We start from the raw sequence: 23,007 nt of genomic DNA, 5'->3' as shown, positions 1-23,007 counted from the left end.
AAGTGTTTTTCCCATTCCATTCATTCCTTCTAAAAACCCTTTTCTCCTGTATAAGATTAACACCAAACATTTAAAGTGTGTAGCATGAACCAAGGGTTTACATGGGTCTATATGCACGTTACTCTTATCAAGTAAAATCAGCTCTTAATAGTGTTACAAAATCAACTCAGTTTTTCCAATAATTGGTGAATTTGTCTGAATCAAATCTGACAGAAAAAGTCAACTTCTCCATCCTATAGATGTCATCTATAACCTCTATCCAGTCCTCCATTTCTGGTGCATCCTTGTTTGGCCACTTCCTAGTGATGGCTTTTTTTTTTACCTGCCACCGACAATATTCTGAATAGATACTTATCCTGTGAATGTGTTATTCCCTGTTTCTCCTTTCCCAAGTATATGGATTCAAATGTAGATAGAAACTGGACTTTGAAAATATTCTCCATGTTTTTCTTCAAAGCCTGTCAATAAGGCACAATATAAGGGCAATCCCAAAATATATGAAAATGACTGGCTTTATTTTCACCACATAGTCTCCAGCATCTTGTACCGTGAGATTTCTGTGCTGGTGTAATAAAATATCCAGAAGTGATGATTTTTTTTTTTTTTATCATAGTCTGTCACTTCATCAAAATAGTTGCAGATGATAATATTTTTCCCTAAATTGGCTGTTGTAAATCATTTATTTATTTATTTATTTATTTATTTATTTTAAAACAGAGGTGCCAGTGATTCACCACATCACAAACAACACTTGTTAAACCAGTGTTTGTCAACCTTGGGGTCAGGACCCCAAGTGGGGTCGCCTGGAATTCAAATGAGGTCACCTGAAATTTCTTGTAAAAAAAAACAAAACAAACAAAAAAAAAACTTACTGATAAAAAATATATGGTGAGTTGAGAGAGACAATCCCAATCTATAAAAGACATGACAAACTGTGAAGCTGAAACTGAAGCACCGTGGTTCTGTTTATCTTTCAAATGTTCATTGTGGTCAGTTGCAGATGCTGCAGCTCTTTCATAATTCATAGTTTGAGTTCTTGTTTGTTCAGTATTAATTGTCAGCTTTGTAAATCCAAGCTGGACTGACTGTACATATGTAACCGGTGGTGTCGGACTCTGCGTTGTGTTCTTTTAATGAGGAGACCCGCACATGTGTCTTTGGAGGCAGTCTCCGTTTATTGTTCTGACAAGCGACAGAAAACACAAAAACCTCCGGTCAGTATCCCCTGTTAAACAACCTCCTACATAAACCAAACTGACACAGAAATGTGTTTAAGCACATTATAAGCACCTGATACAGCCTGAACTAGCCGGTTCATGTAAAAAAATTAAATTAACAGAGGCTAAACCAAAAATTTTCACGAACTACACGGCTGCTTACCTCTCCTACAGAAATCCGGAACAAAAGGGAAGAGGCAAAGGTGCGAAAACTCCAGTTATACATGCAGTGTCACACTGTAAATCGCTCGCTGGGGAACAGACCCAAACCAAAAGTTCCACAGGACCCACAATGTCAGGTACCAACCAAAAGAAATGAAAATAAAATGAACGAATTTGGTGTAATTATAACAATACACAATACCATATACATACCCACATTGCTGCGAAATACAGGGGTTGGACAAAATAATGGAAACACCTTAAAACATCAACAAAATATAATTTAATATGGTGTAGGTCCGCCTTTTGCGGCAATTACAGCCTCAATTCTCCGAGGTATTGATTCATACAACTTGTGAATTGTTTCCAAAGGAATTTTAAGCCATTCTTCAGTTAGAATACCCTCCAACTCTTTTAGAGACGATGGCGGTGGAAATCGATGTCTTACTTGAATCTCTAAAACTGACCATAAATGCTCAATAATGTTGAGGTCTGGGGACTGTGCCGGCCATACGAGATGCTCAACTTCATTAGAATGTTCCTCATGCCATTCTTTAACAATTCTAGCTGTATGGATTGGGGCATTATCATCTTGAGGTGAAGGTGTTTCCATTATTTTGTCCAACCCCTGTAATTGACCCTGTTACACATATCCTGATCAAGGAAAATAAAATTCTCACATGGTGCAGAAATCTACACCTGGCTTTTCTGCCTCCGTTCATAATAATATACATTATATAGACTAAATGTCGTCAAAAATTAATGTTTATTTGCAACATAGTATAGCAAATTATTACATGATTATTACATGAAAATTTTTACATTTTTAAAATTTTGTTCTTATTCTGGTTTTTATCCCGGATTTTCTTATCTTTTCTGGTTTTTATTGTGTTCTATTGCATCTTGTTTTTATTTATTTGATCTTATTTATTTATTTTATTCGTTTACTTATCCATGCTGCTATACTGATGAATGGTGGAACACTGAGCACTTTCTGTCCTGTCTGTAAGCGTGATCAAGTACCTGTCTTACATGTTCAATATATGTATTATTGTTATACCAAAGCAATCACCTAGACTACAAAACAAATCTACCTACGGATACAAATAAAGTAACCTTGACCTTGACCTTGACGATAAAAAAAAATAATTTTAGCAGAAAAACTGTCTGAGTTTTGAATGTCTGGGATCACCAGAAATTTGTGATGTTAAAATAGGGTCATGAGCCAAAAAAGGTTGGGAACCACTGAGTTAAACCTTGTGTCTCCTAAGGTGCGATCAACGAGATGGCCACCCACCCTGGGTACTACGAGGACCTGGTGGAGAAGTCGATGGGAAAATACAACCTAGCGACAGAGGAGATTGAGAGGGACTTGCACCGCTCTCTGCCTGAACATCCTGCCTTTCAGAATGAGATGGGCATCGCTGCCCTCCGGAGGGTCCTGACCGCCTACGCATTCAGAAACCCCAACATCGGATACTGTCAGGTAAACGCACGCTTTGGTGTGATTTCTACATAATCTACTGGAAAACTAACGAGCCCTTAATGAAGTGTTCTTACTCTTTTTAACTTTCTTAACAGGCCATGAATATTGTAACATCAGTGTTGTTGCTTTACGCCAAAGAAGAGGAGGCTTTTTGGCTGCTTGTGGCGCTTTGTGAGAGGATGTTGCCTGACTACTACAACACCAGAGTCGTAGGTCAGTGTGGGCATGTGGTTATGCATTTGTGTCAAAATGAGATTTATTTTTCTAGTAACACTTTATAGTAAGGGTACGAATCAAGGTATTAATAGTTTGGGATTTTTCATTATAGTTTAGTTTTATTTAGTTTTGACTTTTGACTTTTTTTTTCTCTACAGGGTGGGGAAGCAAAATTTACAATGAACATTTAGTTGTTTTTTCTCAGCAGGCATTACGTCAGTTGTTTTGAAACCAATCACCATCAGTGTCAGTCTTTATTGTTCCTTAATTCAAGTACTTCAGTTTCTAATATATCTTAGTCTTTTTTTTTTTAAGACTTGCAACAAAGTACTACATTTTTACACATCTCAGTTAAAATTGATGTATTATCAGGAGCTTTTTTTTTTTTTTTTTTCTCAACAAAAGCCTTGCTCTCTCAGAAATATGACTAGTGGTGATGTAATCTTGATTAATTTCTGCTCGAGTTCAGTTTGGGGATTTTGTTACTTTTACGTACAATTAACTTTGCTATGACTCCTTTTAAAAAAAAAAAAAAAAAATATATATATATATATATATATATATATATATATATATATATATATATACACACAGGGTGGGGAAGCAAAATTTACAATGAACATTTAGTTGTTTTTCTCAGCAGGCACTACATCAGTTGTTTTGAAACCAAACATATATTGATGTCATAATCATACCTAACACTATTATCCATACCTTTTCAGAAACTTTTGCCCATATGAGTAATCAGGTGTTACGCCCCGGCCTAGGGGTTCACCAGGGCAAACATAATATGCTCAACTTTTGTCCCCTCCCAGCTCCCAAGCACACACGTCAGTCAAAAACTAAAATTCACAATATTTATTATCAGTATTTTGTTCAACAACTAAGGAAGGGTTAGGGGAGGGAGCGGCTAAAACAACAAACAAAATCTCTTCTAGTTTAAACTAACTTACCTAATCCAAAATAAATGCAAGAAATAAAATACAGAAAACTTACCTAACTACCTAACCAAAAACAGGAGAAAATGGGAAAAACAAAAGAGCTGACCTCCCCTACCTGAAAAAGGTTCAATTTAACAAAAACTATTTACAAATACAATCAATCGAATTTTTCAGAGGCACACGAAGACTGACGGTCACACACACGAACACAGGGTTGAGAGCTGGCAGGAGGCAAGAGCGAGCACGGATGGAAGCTCCAGGGCCATTTTTAAAGGGGCCAGGCAATCACGATCCACCAATTAGCAACCTGCAACAAAACAGACACAAAAAGGGCACAGCACACCTACAGGTCGGGGGAGAACACACACACTAAACAGAAAACACATACATATAAATAGACAAATTATGACCCAGGGTCATAACACAGGAAAGCAAACGTCAAAGAGTGTGTGATTTGCTGAATGCACTCGTCACACCAAAGGAGATTTCAAAAATAGTTGGAGTGTCCATAAAGACTGTTTATAATGGAAAGAAGAGAATGACTATGAGCACAACTATTACGAGAAAGTCTGGAAGATACTATTAAAGAAGAATGGGAGAAGTTGTCACCCGAGTATTTGAGGAACACTTGAGCAAGTTTCAGGAAGTGTGTGAAGGCAGTTATTGAGAAAGAAGGAGGACACATAGAATAAAAACATTTTCTATGATGTAAATTTTCTTGTGGCAAATAAATTCTCATGACTTTCAATAAACTAATTGGTCATACACTGTCTTTCAATCCCTGCCTCAAAATATTGTAAATTTTGCTTCCCCACCCTGTAACACCCTGTGTTAGTTTTAATTTGTTTTTAGAGCAGGTTTGCAAGTTTTTATTAGTTTTCATTAGTTTTTGTTTTTTTCTAAATGCTTCGTTTTAGTTTAGTTCTAGTATTAGTTTTAGTTTTTTCATATCTTTTCTCTTCTTCGCTGTCTTATTCACATAAACACCATACCATACAGGACTTTGCTGCTTTAGTCTCCATGTTTCCAGAGTGGGGACCAGAAGGCAACTCTAAACCATGTGACGGACTATGAAGTGCCGTATGGTGCCAACACCTAAAATTGCTGGAGTGAAATAAATCAATTTTGTATCAATCCGACATTGATAAAAACGAAGGGAATTTTATCCATAATTTTTATATGTTTTAGTTAGTTTCATAAGCAGGCAATACAGTTTCAGTTAGTTATTGTTTTTTTTTTCTTTTAATTATAGTTTTTATTTATTTCAGATAACAAAAATGTTTTTTCAATTCTAGTTTTCGTCATTTTGTTAGTTTTCATTAACGTTAATAACCTTGGTACAAATCAATACTTGAGTAATGCAAACCAGTAGGGCTGCTCGATTATAGAAAAAAAACAATAATCACGATTATTTTAGCAATAATTGAAATCCCAATTATTAAAAACGATTATTTGTTAACCTTAAAGTTGTTTATTTTTTTTTCTTGCAAAACAAAGTAAAATACACTCTATAAACATAAATAAAGCTTTTAAACACTTAAAGTATGTTCACTTTTGTATGAAACAAAAAAAATCTTTGAATGCAAATAAGTATTCTGTAAATTCAAGTATGTTTCCTTTTGTAAACAAATTGTGCATTGTAATTAAACTGCTATAGACTTGCCATAGAACTGGAGCAATAAAAAAAAAAACCTTACGTAAAGTGCAAATTATAAATTCAAGTATGTTCAGTGCAGTAGCAGCTCGTGTAAAATGATGTCTTGAAGGCAAAACATAGCGTTTGTCCAGTGTATTCACCATCTGTCTGAAGCCCCAGTTGTCAATGGTGTTTATGGAGCACATACCTTTAACCAGGTCATGGCCAATGGATTCTGTTATCTTTTCTCTCCGATGTTGATGAGTAGGGAGTTGCAGCGTAAAGAGATTCGGAGATTGAAGATTGCATTGCGGACGAAGTTGTAGACGGAGTTGTTGTTTTTTTTGTGTTTTGGTTTTTCATCAGATTATCATAAAGGTAGCGGTGGTTCAACTTGTTAATGGTTAAAAAGGTTTGTTGTGTTAGCAGTCGGTGCGGACACAACTACCAAACACTTTTTGGACGTGATGTGTTTTTGCTCTTCGTCTTCTTCATCAAACCCAAAGTGATTCCGTACAGTTAAATTTGACTTGCCTTTTTTGTTTACCAAGCGCTTCTCCTGTGATTCTCTTGCCATTTTTCAAGATCACTAGGTACGACTTTCCTGGTGGGGTGGACCTGCCGGCTAGCTGGCAACTGTAGCTTAGAGGGGGGCGGGGCGGAGCAGCTCATGGTAGCTTGCGTGCGCGTGAATTAAAACAACTCAAAATTAATAATCGTTTTTTCTCAATTACATAATTTTTGTAATCGTTGAGTGTAATAATGGAAATCGTAATTGAATTTCGATTAATTGCACAGCCCTACAAACCAGTGCATGACTCGACTATTTAATGTGTGGAAAAAATGCAGGATGTATCATGAATTCCTTTTGCTGACCATGAACAAACAATTAATCACTGTGGCTTTAAAGGGCTCATATTTTGCTAAACCCACTTTTATTAGTCTTTGGTTCATTTATTTGTGTATTTGGACCCTAACAGTTCATAAAGTTTGAATTTGAACCCTCCAGGTGCTGCAAAGCTATCTTTATATTCATTTTTGGCGAAAATCGAGTAGATTCCTACAACCCATTTTAATTCCTTCTTAATTTGTTACGTCTATAACTAGTTACATCATGACATTTGCACATATAAGGTCAAGACATCGGACGAACGTTTCTCTGAGTACAACATAATTGTTTGTCAGCAGCAGCGGTTGTAGTAAAAACTGAAAATATGTCCAAACTTCGAACCAATTACCTAAAATGTTCAGTTGTTGGTTGAACGGGACAGAAAGCACGGCCAACAACCTGGAGGGGGCGGGGCGTGAAGTGGCTCATGTGCATTTAAAGGGCCAGCGCTCAAGACAACCTTTCTGGTGTCATTATTCAGAAATAGGGTTGAAGATGGACCTGTAGAGTTGAATTAATGAAAAATTCAGACCCAAGCATAGCATTTACAGTTTATGTAGACCACAGGGAAATGTTTTAAAAGGCATAATTCCATTAAAAAAAGCAAAATACCACTCCTTTAAATGGTCACTTCACACTCACTTGATCTTCAGTTAAGGAAAGTTAATGCACAGTGACTTGGTCCATTAGTTGATATGACACTAAATTAGCCGATTAAACTCGTTTCAGCTCCACGGATCCAGATCACAACATCCTGATAGTGTCTATTTGAGTCTCTCCGTGAGAAGAACGAAAGATGGTAATTATGTGAGATGAAAAACAGCCAAGAAATGCTGCTATGTATAGACCGCTGCAGAAAGACGTCATAGACAAAGGCTTTAACAAGATGAAAGGTTTGATTTAGACCAGCGGTTCAGTTGAGGCTGCCGCAGATATTCACCATTATTGTATGAAATAAGATTTTTAATGGGCAAACTTTTAAACCATGATGATGAACCACCTTTTAATATTTGCATAACAGTAGTAGATGGAAATGTGGATGTATTTACATTTTCTTCTTCCAAATTTCTGAAAATTGTGTTAAACTTTGCAATTCATTTGGATAGAAACTAACGTACAGGTCCTCATCTTTTGATAGCGTCTTATGTGGTTAAATATAATAAAGTACTAAATAGAATATGTGCTGTTCTTCCTACAGAGAACAGTAAAAAAAAACGCTTAATGAAACAAATAGAAATGTCCTATTTTCTTGACTAGTTCCACATCATAATCGTGACAACCCTACATACATCCTGCATTAATTATCAGGAGTCATGTGTTCCTAACCGTAACTAATGTAAATAATTTGTGTTACTGACAGACCCTTTATGATTAACCCTTCATAGGTCACTCATAGAAATACTCTGAAATTCAAATTTTCAACCTTAGTGTGTTATTGGAGCACATAACAAGACTATTATTTTTGTGAAATTAAAAAAAAAAAAAAAAAAAACGTTATTGCTATGTAGAAAATCAAGGTCAATGAAGTTTCCGTATTTGGTAACTTACCCATAAGTGGCCAAAACAAACAAAAAAAAATCCACAAAGTGAATATAAAACTAGAAAAGCACTCGCCAAGGCAGATCACCCCCCCCCCGACACACACACACACACATACACCAAAATTTAATCATTTGTTCCTTGTGCCAGAATCAACATTTCCTGAAAATTTTATCCAAATCCGTCCATAACTTTTTAAGTTATCTTGCACACAAACAGACAGACAGACAAACTCCGATGAAAACATAACCTCCACTGTTCCTTGGCGAACGTAAAGCATACAAGAAAAACACATAAGATGAAAGGAACAAATGTTTAAGAACATTAGAACATCACTTTTACTGACTCCTGGCTGTTCCAAAGTTGAGGCTTAAATCGAAAGTCGGGCATTTTCCATCAGGGCCCCTTGACTTTGGAACGGCCTGCCCGAGGAGATAAGGCTTGCGGAATCAGTGACATCTTTTAAATCACTTCTTAAAACACATTTTTATAGACGTGCTTTTATGTGATGTCTGTCCCTTTTTAACTTTTAATTTTTAATTTTAATTTTTAAATTTGATCCTGTCTGATTATTAATTTGTTCATACATCTCTCTAATTGTGTTGCTTCTGTTTTAGTGTTTTTACTTGCTTCGTGTATCCTGCTGTTTTGCCCTCTGTCTGCCCACTTTGTAAACTTTATTTTTAAAGGTGCTATACAAGTAAAGTTATTATTACACTGGTCTACAATTTTTTTTTAGAAATGATTTGCTTCAGAGATTAAATGTGCTAAATGTTATGTATTTTAATAAGATTAATTGGAAAATAAATAACAAAAGTGCCGGTTTGCTGATGTTTTCAAGGTATATGATAAAGTGTTATTACACATATATATTGGTTTATGTACATTTATATAATAGTTTGATAAATCTTCCACTAAATAGAACCTGTAAAGTGAATGTATTCTAATGTGCAGACAGTGTTTTGAAGTAGATCTTGTAGCTCTGAGACAAATATTCCTTTTGAGTCAAACCCATTCTCTCGTTAATTCTTGAATTTCACATTTTGACCCAAGGCTGTATCTTGGAAAGTTCAGCCAACCAGCATTTTTGATTTGATTTTCCTTTATCAGTGACTCTCATGTGGTAAAATTTCATTACTTTTATTCTGGAAGCATTTTCCTTGTAGACCAGTGTTATTATTATTATTATTATTATTATTATTATTATTATTACAACATTACAGTGTAAGTGCTGATCCAGACCCCTGTCCACATCCACATTCTCCCTCTGAACATCATTCCTTACATTAGTACCATTACTTCATGGTACCTAACAAAGCAGGTCCACTCACTGTTCATGCAGAGGTGGACCTTACAGACCCTGTAGACCACACTGGACCTGAGATTGGTGATTCACTGTCCTCACTGGAACTGTTGCTGTCACTGTCTTGTAATGTATGCGAAAATTACCAAAAATAGTCACTTTCTCCATTAAAGTGTCAGTATCCTCTCCTCGTGGTTCCCTTTCTCCAGGAGCTCTGGTGGATCAGGGGGTATTTGAGGAACTGGCCCGGGAGTACGTTCCCCAGCTGTACGACTGCATGCAGGACCTGGGGGTCATCTCCACCATTTCTCTGTCCTGGTTCCTCACCCTCTTCCTGTCGGTCATGCCGTTCGAGAGCGCGGTGGTGGTGGTGGACTGCTTCTTCTACGACGGCATCAAGGTCATCTTTCAGTTGGCGCTCTCCGTGCTGCACGCTAACATCCACCAGCTGCTGGGCTGCAAAGACGACGGCGAGGCCATGACTGTACTGGGCAGGTGAAGGAGATGGTGGAGTAGTTAAGATTAGTTTGTTTTGATTATTTCTGGTAATTTTAACACTGACTTTTTTTTTTTTTAATTGAAGGTACTTGGACAGTGTAACCAATAAGGACAGCACCCTCCCTCCCATCCCCCACCTGCACTCTTTACTGACAGACAATGGAGAACCACATCCAGAGGTGGACATCTTCAAACTGGTCCGCAGCTCCTATGAGGTATTTAACTTTAAAACCCCTTTAGTCCTATCAGCCTGCCCGCGGGCCGAAAAAATTATATTAACCCTTTCATGCATACTGGTCACTACAGTGGACAGCTATTCTACAGCTGTTCTCTTGTGTATTCATGGATTTTGTTGTTCTTTTTTTTTTTTTTTTTTTTTTTTTTATTTACACATATCTTTATTAAAGTTTTAAGACACTACATGTCTTTTCTGACATAAATTGGTAACATTATGTAGATCTCTCCTGAGGATAAACCCCCAGAATCACAAGACCTCCCCATAGTTTTCACACAATTTATCATTAAATTCATGTTTCTGTGCATCAAAAATTAAACGTGTGGTGTCCAGCTGAGTGGACATTTTTGCAACTTAATGAAAAATACGTTCATAAGAATTTTTGTTTTTCATTATTATTTTTTTTAACATATTTTTGAATTTTTTTGCATTATTTTTTATTTTATTTTTTATTATTTTTATGTATTTTTCAGACGAAATTTTTCAATCACGTTGTTTTTTTCATTTGTAAAGAGGAATAGAAACACTCAGGAAAAAAATTTGATTAAGGTTCTCATAATTCGTGCATGAAAGGGTTACTATTCATCTGCTATAAAAATATAATAAATCAGGACAATGGATGTTTTTTTCAACTTTTGCTCAAAGTTTAGACCCTAATGTTAATAAAAGTACATCGAAAGTGTGTTTTAGTACAAACTTTAATGTTCAAACATGATTTTTAATCTTTGTGGGGTGAAATATACGCTATTAAAAATCTCCGACACGAACAATTAATTTATGCATATCATCGTCAATCCAGCCGAAAAAAAACAGGCGAGGATAAAAAATTCTAATTTCTCTTTGAGTTTGTTACAGTTTACTCAGGCATAGTAATAGATACAATATTTTAGACAATGGGAATAGATTCTGTGAGATCTCTAAATGTCCATAGACACCAAGAACACCCATATGAACCTTATTATTGTGGAGTAATTCTTCATTTACTTTGGGTATGTCTTTTTAGGCGTTTTTCCCCCGAAAATATGGTCAGGGTTTAACAGGTTAATGGTAAAGGCGGATGTTAGTGTAAACTCACATCTATATTTTAGGTTTGTTTACATTCTTCTAGAGCAGAAAACAGATCCACACACCTTCCTCAGATCTTTGATAAGTGCAGAGTCGCCATCGTAATACCCACTATCTACAGTACATGAAAAAACAACATGATATGTCATCTGTTGATTCTGATAAATATCATTGCATTGGTTAGTTTTGTGAAAATTGTTATCTTTGCTTCCAAAATGCCTCAGAGATAGTTTTTACTTAATTTTGCTCAACATTGATTGATTGAATTTTATTAGGGCTGTCAAAATTAACACATTAACATGGATTAATCCATCATTCTGATTAATCTGATTAAAAATTTTAATACAGTTCACCCATCTGCAGCGCAGAATGACTGTGAACGTCCCTGCCAACGCATTTTAGGTAGTTTGTTCACGTAGAGTTACCGTCATGCATGAACAAATGGACAGTTGATCCGGTAGTGACAGGCAGCAGAACCAACCCATAAAGATGGACGACACTAAACAGCACGTTGGCCCTCTGGATGGAAATATGAAAACAAAAAATACAAGACGGAATAGCTGTTTCAAGTTGTTTTGCTGAAACTGTTGAAGGTGTTTAATAAGCACATTAAGTGCATATATATATATACATATATATATATGTATATATATATATATATATATATATATATATATATATATATATATATATATATATATATATATATATATATATTCCCTTCTTTCTTGAGTCTGTTCGCTCATGCAAAATGAAATGCGATTAATATAGATTAAAAATAAATATTTAATCATGATTAATCAAAATTAATCCACAGCAACCCTGTGATTAATCTGATTAAAGATTTTGATTGTTTGACAGCACAATTCAGTCATCATTGCTATTTAAATGTTCTACCCCTAAATTTCTAAATCATTTTTTCCTGCTCTGACTGTAAATAATAATTTTCTACCACAACTAACCATCTACTTTCTTCACATCTCACTTAGGAAGAAAAATCTCCCATTAAATATTATGGAAATATTGATGTGTTTCACTCAAATCAGCATGAACAGGACATCTTACAAACTGTAGACATGATGTGTCCCAATATTTTTGTCCATATAGTTTATAAACATCAGTATTGATAATATACAAAACTAACCACACCAATGCAACAATATTTAGCACAATATAAAACTATATTCTGACATTTGTCATTATTGTCATTCCTTTTGCTGTTGTGTCATTTTTTTAGTTTGTTTTTTGACATCCTCAGCTTCAGATACATAGAATCAGATGAGATAACAACTGTTGTTTGCTGTCTTAATCGTAACTTTAATAAAATGTAATCTTTACTAAAATTGAAGAAGTGAACAATGACAGCTGTGAAATACAATCCAGTACTTTTACTAATGTAAACATTGTACAAAGCTTTATTAATTTGCACAGGAAAATGGGTTTAGTTTTAGTCATACTTTAGTTAAATAATGTACAGTATATTTAGATGTAAAATTGAAGTGAAATATATTATTGTAGTGTTTCTCTAAAAATGTCAAACTCTGTATTGTTGGAGGAAACATCAGTCAACTTGTTACTGTGATTGTTGTGTTTAATAGTTAACATCACACTGTGAAGATCCAGTTATCATCCAACAATCTCCTTTTTTTTTTTTTTTTTTATTAGTTAGATTATTATTAGAGGAATGTGTCAACAGATTTTAATCATAGATTGTATTTAGTTATTGTTACTATGCTTAAATTGGTATCAGTCACAACAATGGTTTTATATTAAAATGATCACTGAAGCATTTAGAGATTTAATTACCCAGTGTTGAAAACCAGAGAAATTGGTGTTTTAGAAGCAGTTTGTCTCCCCCTCTGGATAGATGTGTTATTACTTCAGTTTTTATGTAGCTATGTGTAGTGGAAATGTAGTTTACTTTAGAAAATTGTAAACAACTGATATTACACTGCTTCTGACATAACTGCATTACTCAACATTCATACCTTTTTTGATCGGGTGGTTTTACTGATGTGGGAGACGCTGAATGACTCATTCTCAGATGGGTAATTTCCAGAGGGGACGAAATGTGAGGGTAAAACAGAAGGATGTGAAAGTCTTCTTTGTTTTTATTCGTTTGGTTCTTTTCACTCACTAAGAATTTCCATTTAAGTTGACATAGTGATCACAGTGTAAAATTTGTCGATCTACTGGCGAATCCCTACAGCCGGTTTGTGATCTTTGGTATTTTTCCACTTGAGCGAAGTCAAGGGAAGGTAAACATCTGGGCCCGTATTACTAAAGATTCTGAGAATCCTCTCACAGAGCTCCTCACGTAACCTAGCAAGAAGTCTTAGCTTAGGAGTGATTCCAGAACACTCTCAGAGAACTCTGAGCAAGGAACGGACAGAAATTCCTATCTTAGTGAGGAGGTGTGGTTGACCTCGTTGCTAGGTATGAGTCATCATTTCAAAAGCTGTGATTGGTTGATCCTAAAAGCTAGAAAAGAATATACTTTTGGTGATAATGAGCAAGGGATGGACCCTCAAATCGATAAACTTAATAATAGAATCTAATCTTATGAAGACTGTGTAATTGTAAATAATATTTCACATAAAAGAAAATATCTGTTCAATGAATAGTAAGCTATACTTTAACCCTTTCATGCATGAATTATGAGAACCTTAATCAAGATTTTTTTTTTCCTGAGTGTTTTTATTCCTCTTTAGGCATGAAAAAAAAAAAACAATGTGATTGCATTTTTTTTTTTTTAAATCAACCTGTTTTTCATGGAGTTACAAAAAGGTCCACTCAGCTACAGCATGAATTTTATTCTTGAAGCAAAGAAACATGTATTTAAAACCCAATATCATAAAGTGATATGAAAACAGTGAAATGAAACCATGTTTAATGCAGCTAATCTGATGTTTTCTCACATTTTTACCATATTCTAATATTAGTTATTACTCACTTCATGGAGATAATATGCAAAAAATAAATATTAACAATTGATTTCCACTCAAGAACCAATCAAGAACAGCAAAGTTACAATAATGGTATGAATTGCAGTTTATGAGATGATGCATAAGTGTCCACTGTGTTGGTTGATATGGAACTAAAACAACTAAACCCATGAATATACAAGAGTAAAGCTGTAGAGTAACTGTCCACTGTAGGGACCACCATGCATGAAAGGGTTAAAATTATCCTACAAAATGTGTGAAAAAACTCAGGCCCACTTGCACAGTATTCACATAGTTATATTTATTTGCTCATATTAATTGGCATGCTGGTAATTTTTGCACTTTCAACTTTCAACATTTCAACTCAGTTTTGGTACTGGGGCCATCGATTACACCCACAACACCGGGGAATCCTGCGATGTCCATGAATGCCCTTTTGTGAGTTTGTAAAGTGCGGACATCCAGTGGAAATGAAACAAATTGTCTCACAATATGTGGTTGTGACAATGCTGCCAGTGTTTGGGTGATGACCCTGCTGATGGAGGGTTATGACAGACCCAGGTCATCACTGCTGCATTGTTGCATTTTCCCTGTTGCCAAATACCTCAGTGTTGTGATGACTTTCATTTGGGTTGGTATTGCATTGTGGCGTTGGGTTGGAGAAGTAAGCGCATCTGTAATGAGATCAACCACAAACATGATTCCTGCACGATCCAATCTGTAGCGTTTAATTAACCCTTTCATGCACAGTGGTCACTCCAGTGGACAGTTCTTCTCCAGCTGTTCTCTTGTATATTCATGGGTTTTGTTGTTTTAGGTTCATATCAGCCAACACAGTGGACACTTATGCACCATCCCATAATACACTGACGTTCAGACCATTACTGTAACTGTGCTGTTCTGGATAAACCTGATCTACACTAACATGCTTGAGTGTGAATCAATTAAAAATCAATCTTTTGTTTTTTTGCATGTTATTTCCATGAAGTGAGTAATAACTAGTATTAGAGTATGTTAAAATGTGAGAAAACATCAGATTGGCGGCATTAAAAATGTTTTTATATCATCGTTTTCACACAGTATATAACTTTATTATTGTTATTATTGCCATTTTTTGTCACTTTAGCCACTTTAACACACTTGTTTATATTATTTATATTTTTCTCTCTTTATTTTCCTATTGTATTGACCCATACTGTCTTGCACTGCTGTACAAGCTTCAATTTCCCCCTTGGTGGATCAATAAAGTATATCTTATCTTATCTTATCTTATCTTATCTTATCTTATCTTATCTTATCTTATCTTATCTTATCTTATCTTATCTTATCATACTTTCTGATGATGGGTTTTAAATACATGTTCCTTTCCTTAAAAAAATTAAACACATGATGTCCAACTGAGTGGACATTTTTGTAACTCCATGAAAAAAAATGTTTATTTAAAAAAAAAAAAATAAAAATCAGTTGCATGTTTTTTTTTCATGCATGAAGTGGAATAAAATCACTCAAGAAAAAAATATTGACTGAGGTTCTTATAATTCATGCATGAAAGGGTTAATTCACTCTCATCCGGTGTTTGCAGAATATCCCTCCTGCTGCTTCTGTCGGCCATTTTGTCCTCTGCTTAGGGAACTGCTAAGCCCCTTAAAAGTCCTTTTCCCTGCTCTGAACAGATCTCACCTTAGGACAGGGGTGTCAAACTCATTTTAGTTTAGGGGCCACATTAAGCCAAATTTGATCTGAAGTGGGCCAGACCAGTGAAATAATAACATAATAATATAGAAATAATGTCATCTCCAAACTTTCCTCTATGTTTTAGAGCGAAAAAAGTAAAATTATGAGATGAAAATGTTTACATCTACCAACTATCCTTTAAAACAATGTGAATAACACGAACAAACTGAAATTTCTTAAAAAAACTAAGTGCAATATTAACAATATTATGTCCCAGTTTGTCATTTAAATGTGTAAATTACAACTTACAGATCACAGTAGATCAACAAATATGCAAAAGATTTAATAACAGGCACAATATTGTTAAAATTACACTTCAAACATTTTAAAATGTTCATATTGGTTTAGGTTATTCATGTTGTTGTGAAATGTTAGTTTGTTTTAGTGTAAATACAGTAAAATGACAGGAAAATTTTTACATTTACAAGGACAAAAATTTGGAGTTGTGATCATTTATAGGTTATTATGATAGTATTTTACTGATCTGACCCACTTTAGATTAAATTGGTCTGTATGTGGAACCTGAACTAAAAGGATTAATGTCTTAAGTGTAATTTTTGCATTTCACAAATTCATCCCAGGGGCCAGACTGGACCCTTTGGCGGGCCGGATTTGGCCCCCGGGCCGCATGTTTGACACCTGTGCCTTAGGAGGTCTCTTCAGGGCTAGGATTCTTTAGGAATAGCTTTTTATTTTGCTAGGTATGAGTCATCATTTCAAAAGCTGTGATTGGTTGATCTTAAAAGCTAGAAAGAAATATACTTTTGGTGATAATGGGCAAGGGATGGACCCTCAAATTGATAAACTTAATCATAGAATCTAATCTTATGAAGACTGTGTAATTGTAAATAATATTTCACATAAAAAAAATTATCTGTCAAATGAATAGTAAGCTATACTTTAAAATTATCCTACAAAATGTGTGAAAAACAAATTGCCTCACAATATGATAGGATCTACTCTTCATTTTTAGGGGAAATTCTAAGAAAACACCATGATTCTAAGAATTTTCTTAGAATTTGGCCACTAGGAGCAACTCTTTGCACTTAGAATCTTTAGGAATATGGGCCTAGGTCAAAAAAATTCAATTACAATAATCTACACCAAACTTATATTTTGGGGTAGGTAATTACTTATATTTTCAGGGAAATGTATTTTGAAATGAGAAAAAATTTGTAAAAAAATAAATAAATTTGAGGAGTTTTATGAGTGTGAAATGTTTGGAAAGTGACAACGTTTTCTGCTGTTATTCTGGGTTCATTTTATAAACTCATAAATAAACTGATTTTATTCCAAATACATTGATATTTGACTGTTATATTATTTAAGTCAGTGTTTAAAATTAATAAATACATATATCTATGCAAAATACATTTGAATATAATGTTGATATTATTTGTATGTCATAAATATTATAAAGAAAAAATTATTTGATCTTGATAATTGAAATAAAAAATGTTTGATATTTACTTTTGTTGTCCGTACGTGACACTGCCATTTTTCAAAACTCTTGCTATTTAGGTATGATAAAATATATTTAGCCTCTAACCAATAATTAGGTTGAAAAGAGTTTAAGGTATATACTGATTAAATTTTAGGATGAAAATGTCATAGGAACTTCACTTTTGAGAACTTTGTAAGTCATGCAAAAAATAGGCATTAATTTTTTGCCCATTTGTGACGCAGTAGTTTTTGATACTTTTCATTCAAGAACATTTGAAACTAAATTTTGCCTTTTGAGTATGTTTAAGATAACATTTGAACCTTTCCGATTATGTGTAATATTTATCTTAAATTTATCTGGTTCAAAAGTTATGAATCAAAAAGTAGCGGGCTGTCCAGTCCATCTGTGACGCCCTTGACCACGCCCACTTTTACTATGGCTGACTTATAATGACATGTCCATGTTTTTTTTTTTTTATCTTATTTTTCAGAAATTTGGCTCGATCCGTGCAGATGTGATTGAACAGATGCGCTTTAAACAGCGGCTGCGGGTCATACAGACAATTGAAGATACAACTAAACGCAACGTGGTAAGGACACATTAACCCGTATATGTTAAATCTTTTTAAATACTGTCCTCTGACTCAGCTTTGAACTGTAATGCACTTACTCAGCCTTTTGTGCAGATATCAGAGCATTTCTCAGTCAGTTATGTTGAATATTATAGCATCGATATGGCACCACTTTCTAGTCATTTTTTGCTTTCCTTTCACAGTCAATGTAATTGTTTAACTTGTATTTATACTTAATGTAATTTTATCATGTTTCAGGTCAGAACTATTGTAACAGAGACTGCCTTCACTATCGATGAGCTGGAGGAGCTTTACGTTCTCTTCAAGGTGAGTTATAGACTGAAAATTCTTGCTTTGAGGCTTCACATTTACAGCCTCTAGATCAGTGGTTCTTAACCTTGTTGGAGGTACTGAACCCCACCAGTTTCATATGTGCATTCACCGAACCCTTCTTTATTAAAAAATACAATATGATTTTTTTTCAAATTCATGACACAGGCATATGTTTTACTGGTGCACGAAATGAACCATGCATTAACATCACTGTGTTCAAAGAACAAAACCAATACAGTGCATGAACTCACAACAAATTACATACCTTTTCACAAAGACGTGATCTTTTTTAATACTACCACACTGAAATGGTTTTAGTTTTTAACCTTATGTATTCCAATAATGAACTTATTGTATTTATGCTATTTATCATTTTTAACATTTTAACACACACCCATCACCTAATTTCCATCAGGCTCCAATAATAATGAATATTTACTGCAAATCAGTCTGACTTCTGTTGTTGTGTATATGTATGTGTAGGCCGTCATGTCAACCCGGTTTTCGTTTCATCTTGCTCCGAACTTTCCGAACCACGCAATTTTGACATAAAAAAAAGATAATTGCATGAAGTGTATCAAAAAAAAAAGTTCTCGTTATACTCCTTCAGTATTTTTGTGATCGTTGTTTTATTACGGCACTAGCTCGGCTTTAGCGTAATACGATTTCTCCATCCGCGGCGGTGCGTCGGTTGTCACATTATTGTAACTGACCAGTGCGGTGACCGAAAAATGTAAACAAACGCTACACATGGCTGCCTCCGTGGTTAACAGGAAGTAGCAAAAATCATAACAACGATGTGGAAAATACTCAAATAATTCATCGTCAGACGAGTGGAAGAGATTATAAACACTTCCGGATGTGTTGTAGTGCTATAAGCAACAACAATACACTGCGTATATTGGATGTCAATCAGAGAAAGAGTCTCCGAAGCCGTTTGTTTACATACACGGACCTAGCCCAACACACACACCCGACTAATGAGTCGAGTGTGTGTCTTGACCTCCGCCGAACCCCTGAGACTGACTCACCGAACCCCTAGGGTTCGATCGAACCCCGGTTAAGAACTACTGCTCTAGATACAAAAGTCCAGCCATTAAGTTAAAAATAAAACATAGACTATAGATGAATGGATCGATATTATTCATGAAATTTACATGATGGAACGGTTGTCATATTCCCTTAGAGTCCAGAAAGAGAAATTTTACAAAATCTGGAGTAAATGGACTGAGTATGTCAAACCTATAAGACCAGACTTCTCTTAAATTATTGGAAAAGGGTCAGGAAACAGTGTCTTATTGATCTAGACTTTTTTTTCTCTCTCTCTCTCTTTTGCCTATGACCTTTAACCTGAACCCTTTTTTATTTCATTATACTGCTACACAGGAATTTTGTCTTTGAAAAACCTTCCAATGTGAAAGCTTCCAATGTTCTTGTGGAAAATAGTTCTCACCAATGTTTACCTAAAGGTCTAAAAACATCTGAAAGAGCTACATGGAGAAATACTCTGATGATCTGTGACTGTTCATATGTAAATGTTATGGTATAAATAAATAAATAAATAAATAAATAAATAAATAAATAAATAGATAAATAAGTGTATGAGGAAGAATGTAACAGATTGTGGCATTGTCATTTGTAAGTGCTCTTTATAAATAAAAAATTAAAAAATAAATAAATAAATAAAATAGAGGAAATCACAAGGAGGCATGTCCAATAAAATCCATAAAAGCCCTTTGTTTTACGTGTCTCTTCATCTGTTATCATTTAGTTTAAGCTCCTCATGTGCTGCAGGCCTGCATAAACACACAGTCAAGATTAATTTTTTCCAACACTGTGCCACTTTGTATTGGGACAGCGTTGATAATGACTCAACTTATTCAAGAGTGAAATTGTTTTCCAAAGGCCGTGTTGTAATGTTTCTACTTTGTAAACATAATTCATTAGTCAAGCCACATTTATTTATTTAAAAAAAAGCAGTCTTTGGGAAAGAGATCAAACAAGAGGAGTGAGATAACATGTTATTAAAAGTACTTATGGACACATATGCTTCAGACTCGGGACAAAAAAACACATCTCAAGACTCTATAGGGGTTTACAACGAATGAAAGGCATGTCACTGCACGGAAAACTGAAATGGGAGAGGGAAGGAAATCTAAACGAAGAAGATTTGGAACACTTAAGAGAGATAGAATGGGAAACTTCAAATTCAACAATATGGACAGAGTTTTGCTGGAAAAACCTTATTAGATTTTTCATCATTCCAGCTCAAAAAACACACTATACCAGTTCAGTTACATGCTGGAAACAGTGCCAATGCATCGAGGCAAATCATTTTCACATATTCTGGTTTTATTTAGTATTGTTCCCTTTCTGGTAGGAGGTCTATACAATTTTACAAAAAGTATTCCAGAGAAACATTCCTTTTGAGTTTGTATCGTTATATTTAGGAGTTCTACCATCAGAAAATGTCTCCTCTAATGACAAATATTTATTTCAGATTTTAACACAGATAACAAGAAAGTGGCCAAAAGTAGAAAAACCTACAGTAAAGTGGACTGACATAATTTATGACTTTTTAAGATGAAAGAATTACTTTTGCAATAAGACTACAGCAAGGTCTGTTTTTGAAAAGATGGGAAAGATGGATTAGATATGCCACACCAGTTCAACCATTGTTTTTCTAAGGCCATGTCTTATGTCCATTTCATCCCTTTTTCCTTTTTAACCCTTTTGTGTCTGTTTTTTTTTTTTCTTTAAACTTTTTAATATCACAGATTTGCACCTCAGCATTCCTGTTCTTGGGAGTTTAGTTTTTCATTTTGTATTGTATAAATTACATCTTTTGTACTGCTGAGGGAGGACCAAACAACCAATCATCCTTTTCTGTATTGTCTGTGTGATTCAGATGTAATTGTCAGATAAATGGATGAGAATGGTGAATTGGTATGTGAATAAACATGTGAACTATGGAAAATAATAATAATAATAATAATAATAATAATAATAATAATAATAATAACCAGAAAAGCACTCTGAGAGCACAGACCTCCGCCAAGACAGATCTGCCTCCCGTGCGTGCGTGTTTGTTTGTTTGTTAGCAAGATAACTCAAAAAGTTACGGACGGATTTTCATGAAATTTTCAGGAAATGTTGATACTGGCACAAGGAAGAAATGATTAAATTTTGGTGGTGATCAGGGGTGGCCCACCACCAAAATTTAATCATTTCTTCCTTGTGCCAGTATCAACATTTCCTGAAAATTTCATGAAAATCCGTCCGTAACTTTTTGAGTTATCTTGCTAACAAACAAACAAACACACACACACAAAGCAAAGCGATCACAATACCTCCTGGCAGAGGTAATAATAATAATAATAATAATAATAATAATAATAATAATAATAATGGATTACATTTTATTAGTGCTTTTCAAGTCACCTAAAGCGCTTTACATTATGGATCCATTATTCATTCACTCACACATTCACACTCTGATGGTGGTAAACTGCATATGTAGCCACAGCTGCCAATTCGCGCCAAACAGCCCCTCCGACCACCACCGAACATTCATACGCATTCATACACCAGTGTAAGTGATACTGGAGTAAAAAAGAGGAAAAAACAAACAAACAAACAAAAAAACAGTCTTTGTCCTTGTCTTTATTTATCCTTATTATGTGCTGCAAATGAATGCTATGTTCTTTTTATTCCTCTGTGGTCCTCAGGCTGAGCACCTAACCAGCTGTTACTGGGGCGGCAGCAGTAACCCCACGGAGCGCCACGACCCCAGCCTGCCCTACCTGGAGCAGTACCGCATCGATGTGGAGCAGTTCAAGGGCCTCTTCAACCTGCTGTTCCCCTGGGCCAACGGGGCCCACTCGGACCCACTGGCGCTGCGCTTCTTCAGGCTTCTGGACCAAAACGGAGACGCCCTCATCAACTTCCGAGAGTTCATCAGCGGACTGGGTGAGTGAAAAAGAGTTTCATGGAGTTTTAAGTCATTTTTGTATTTTATTTATTTATCTAGATAGGGATGATGCACAATATACATTAACCTTAAACAGGACAGATGTAGTGTTCCAGGTTGTTGCACTAGTGCTGATTTAAAGACCCAAACAGCCACTGACGACCAAGACCATCTACTGATCTAAAATGTTTAATAACTTCTGAACCACTAAACCTATCAGTATGTTGAAGTATTTCAGGTAAAATACAGTTTGTCATCTTTTCATGGTCATCAGATATGACCCATTTGGACATTCAGAGGCTCCGTAGTTACCGTAGAAACACTGTCATCTTCTACAACATTGATTCACCAGTGAAACCCATGGAGTTTGATAAATAAAAGCGGCCATAGGCAGTTGTTATATGTTCAGTTAATGATGTATTTTGCCGAAAAAGTCACTTTTTCTTCAGTTTTCTCTGTTTTTGATATAACCTTCAACTTTAATCTGAGCTTTTATGAACATTTACATAATCAGTAAATTAAATACAGGAAAATACCTAATGTTCACTGAAAAACTAAAAATACAGAGGATTATGTCATAATAAATTTGGATAAATCAATTGAGAAAAGTTAAATATAGAGAACAAAATATTTTGGATTTCACACAAAAGTAACTCTGGGTCTTTATGGGTTAAAAAAGCAGGTATAAATAAAAACTAAAATAAGCAAAGAACAGTGTAAGATGCATTTCTATAACTCCTTCTATATAAAAAAAAATCATTCACATCCAACCATTCACTCTGATTCCTCCCACTGCAGTCTGTCACACACACACTCAAAGCAT

The 23,007-nt window shown here is 35.0% G+C and overlaps 1 protein-coding gene across 1 annotated transcript in view; it reads left to right on the top strand.

The window, feature by feature from the left end:
- tbc1d9 (TBC1 domain family, member 9 (with GRAM domain)) overlaps positions 1 to 23,007 on the top strand; it is a 75,775-nt gene that overhangs the window by 43,978 nt on the left and 8,790 nt on the right. The window contains exons 10-16 of the mRNA XM_030140338.1: positions 2,651 to 2,865; positions 2,961 to 3,078; positions 9,599 to 9,884; positions 9,973 to 10,102; positions 17,801 to 17,899; positions 18,140 to 18,208; positions 21,943 to 22,183. Coding sequence (XP_029996198.1) covers positions 2,651 to 2,865; positions 2,961 to 3,078; positions 9,599 to 9,884; positions 9,973 to 10,102; positions 17,801 to 17,899; positions 18,140 to 18,208; positions 21,943 to 22,183 — 1,158 coding nt within the window. The remainder of the gene's footprint in view (positions 1 to 2,650; positions 2,866 to 2,960; positions 3,079 to 9,598; positions 9,885 to 9,972; positions 10,103 to 17,800; positions 17,900 to 18,139; positions 18,209 to 21,942; positions 22,184 to 23,007) is intronic.

The sequence above is a fragment of the Sphaeramia orbicularis genome, chromosome 1, assembly GCF_902148855.1.
Source record: "Sphaeramia orbicularis chromosome 1, fSphaOr1.1, whole genome shotgun sequence".
Classification (NCBI taxonomy): domain Eukaryota; kingdom Metazoa; phylum Chordata; class Actinopteri; order Kurtiformes; family Apogonidae; genus Sphaeramia; species Sphaeramia orbicularis.
The sequence above is the reverse complement of the archived record's forward strand: the minus strand, read 5'-3'. Positions and strand labels throughout refer to the sequence as shown.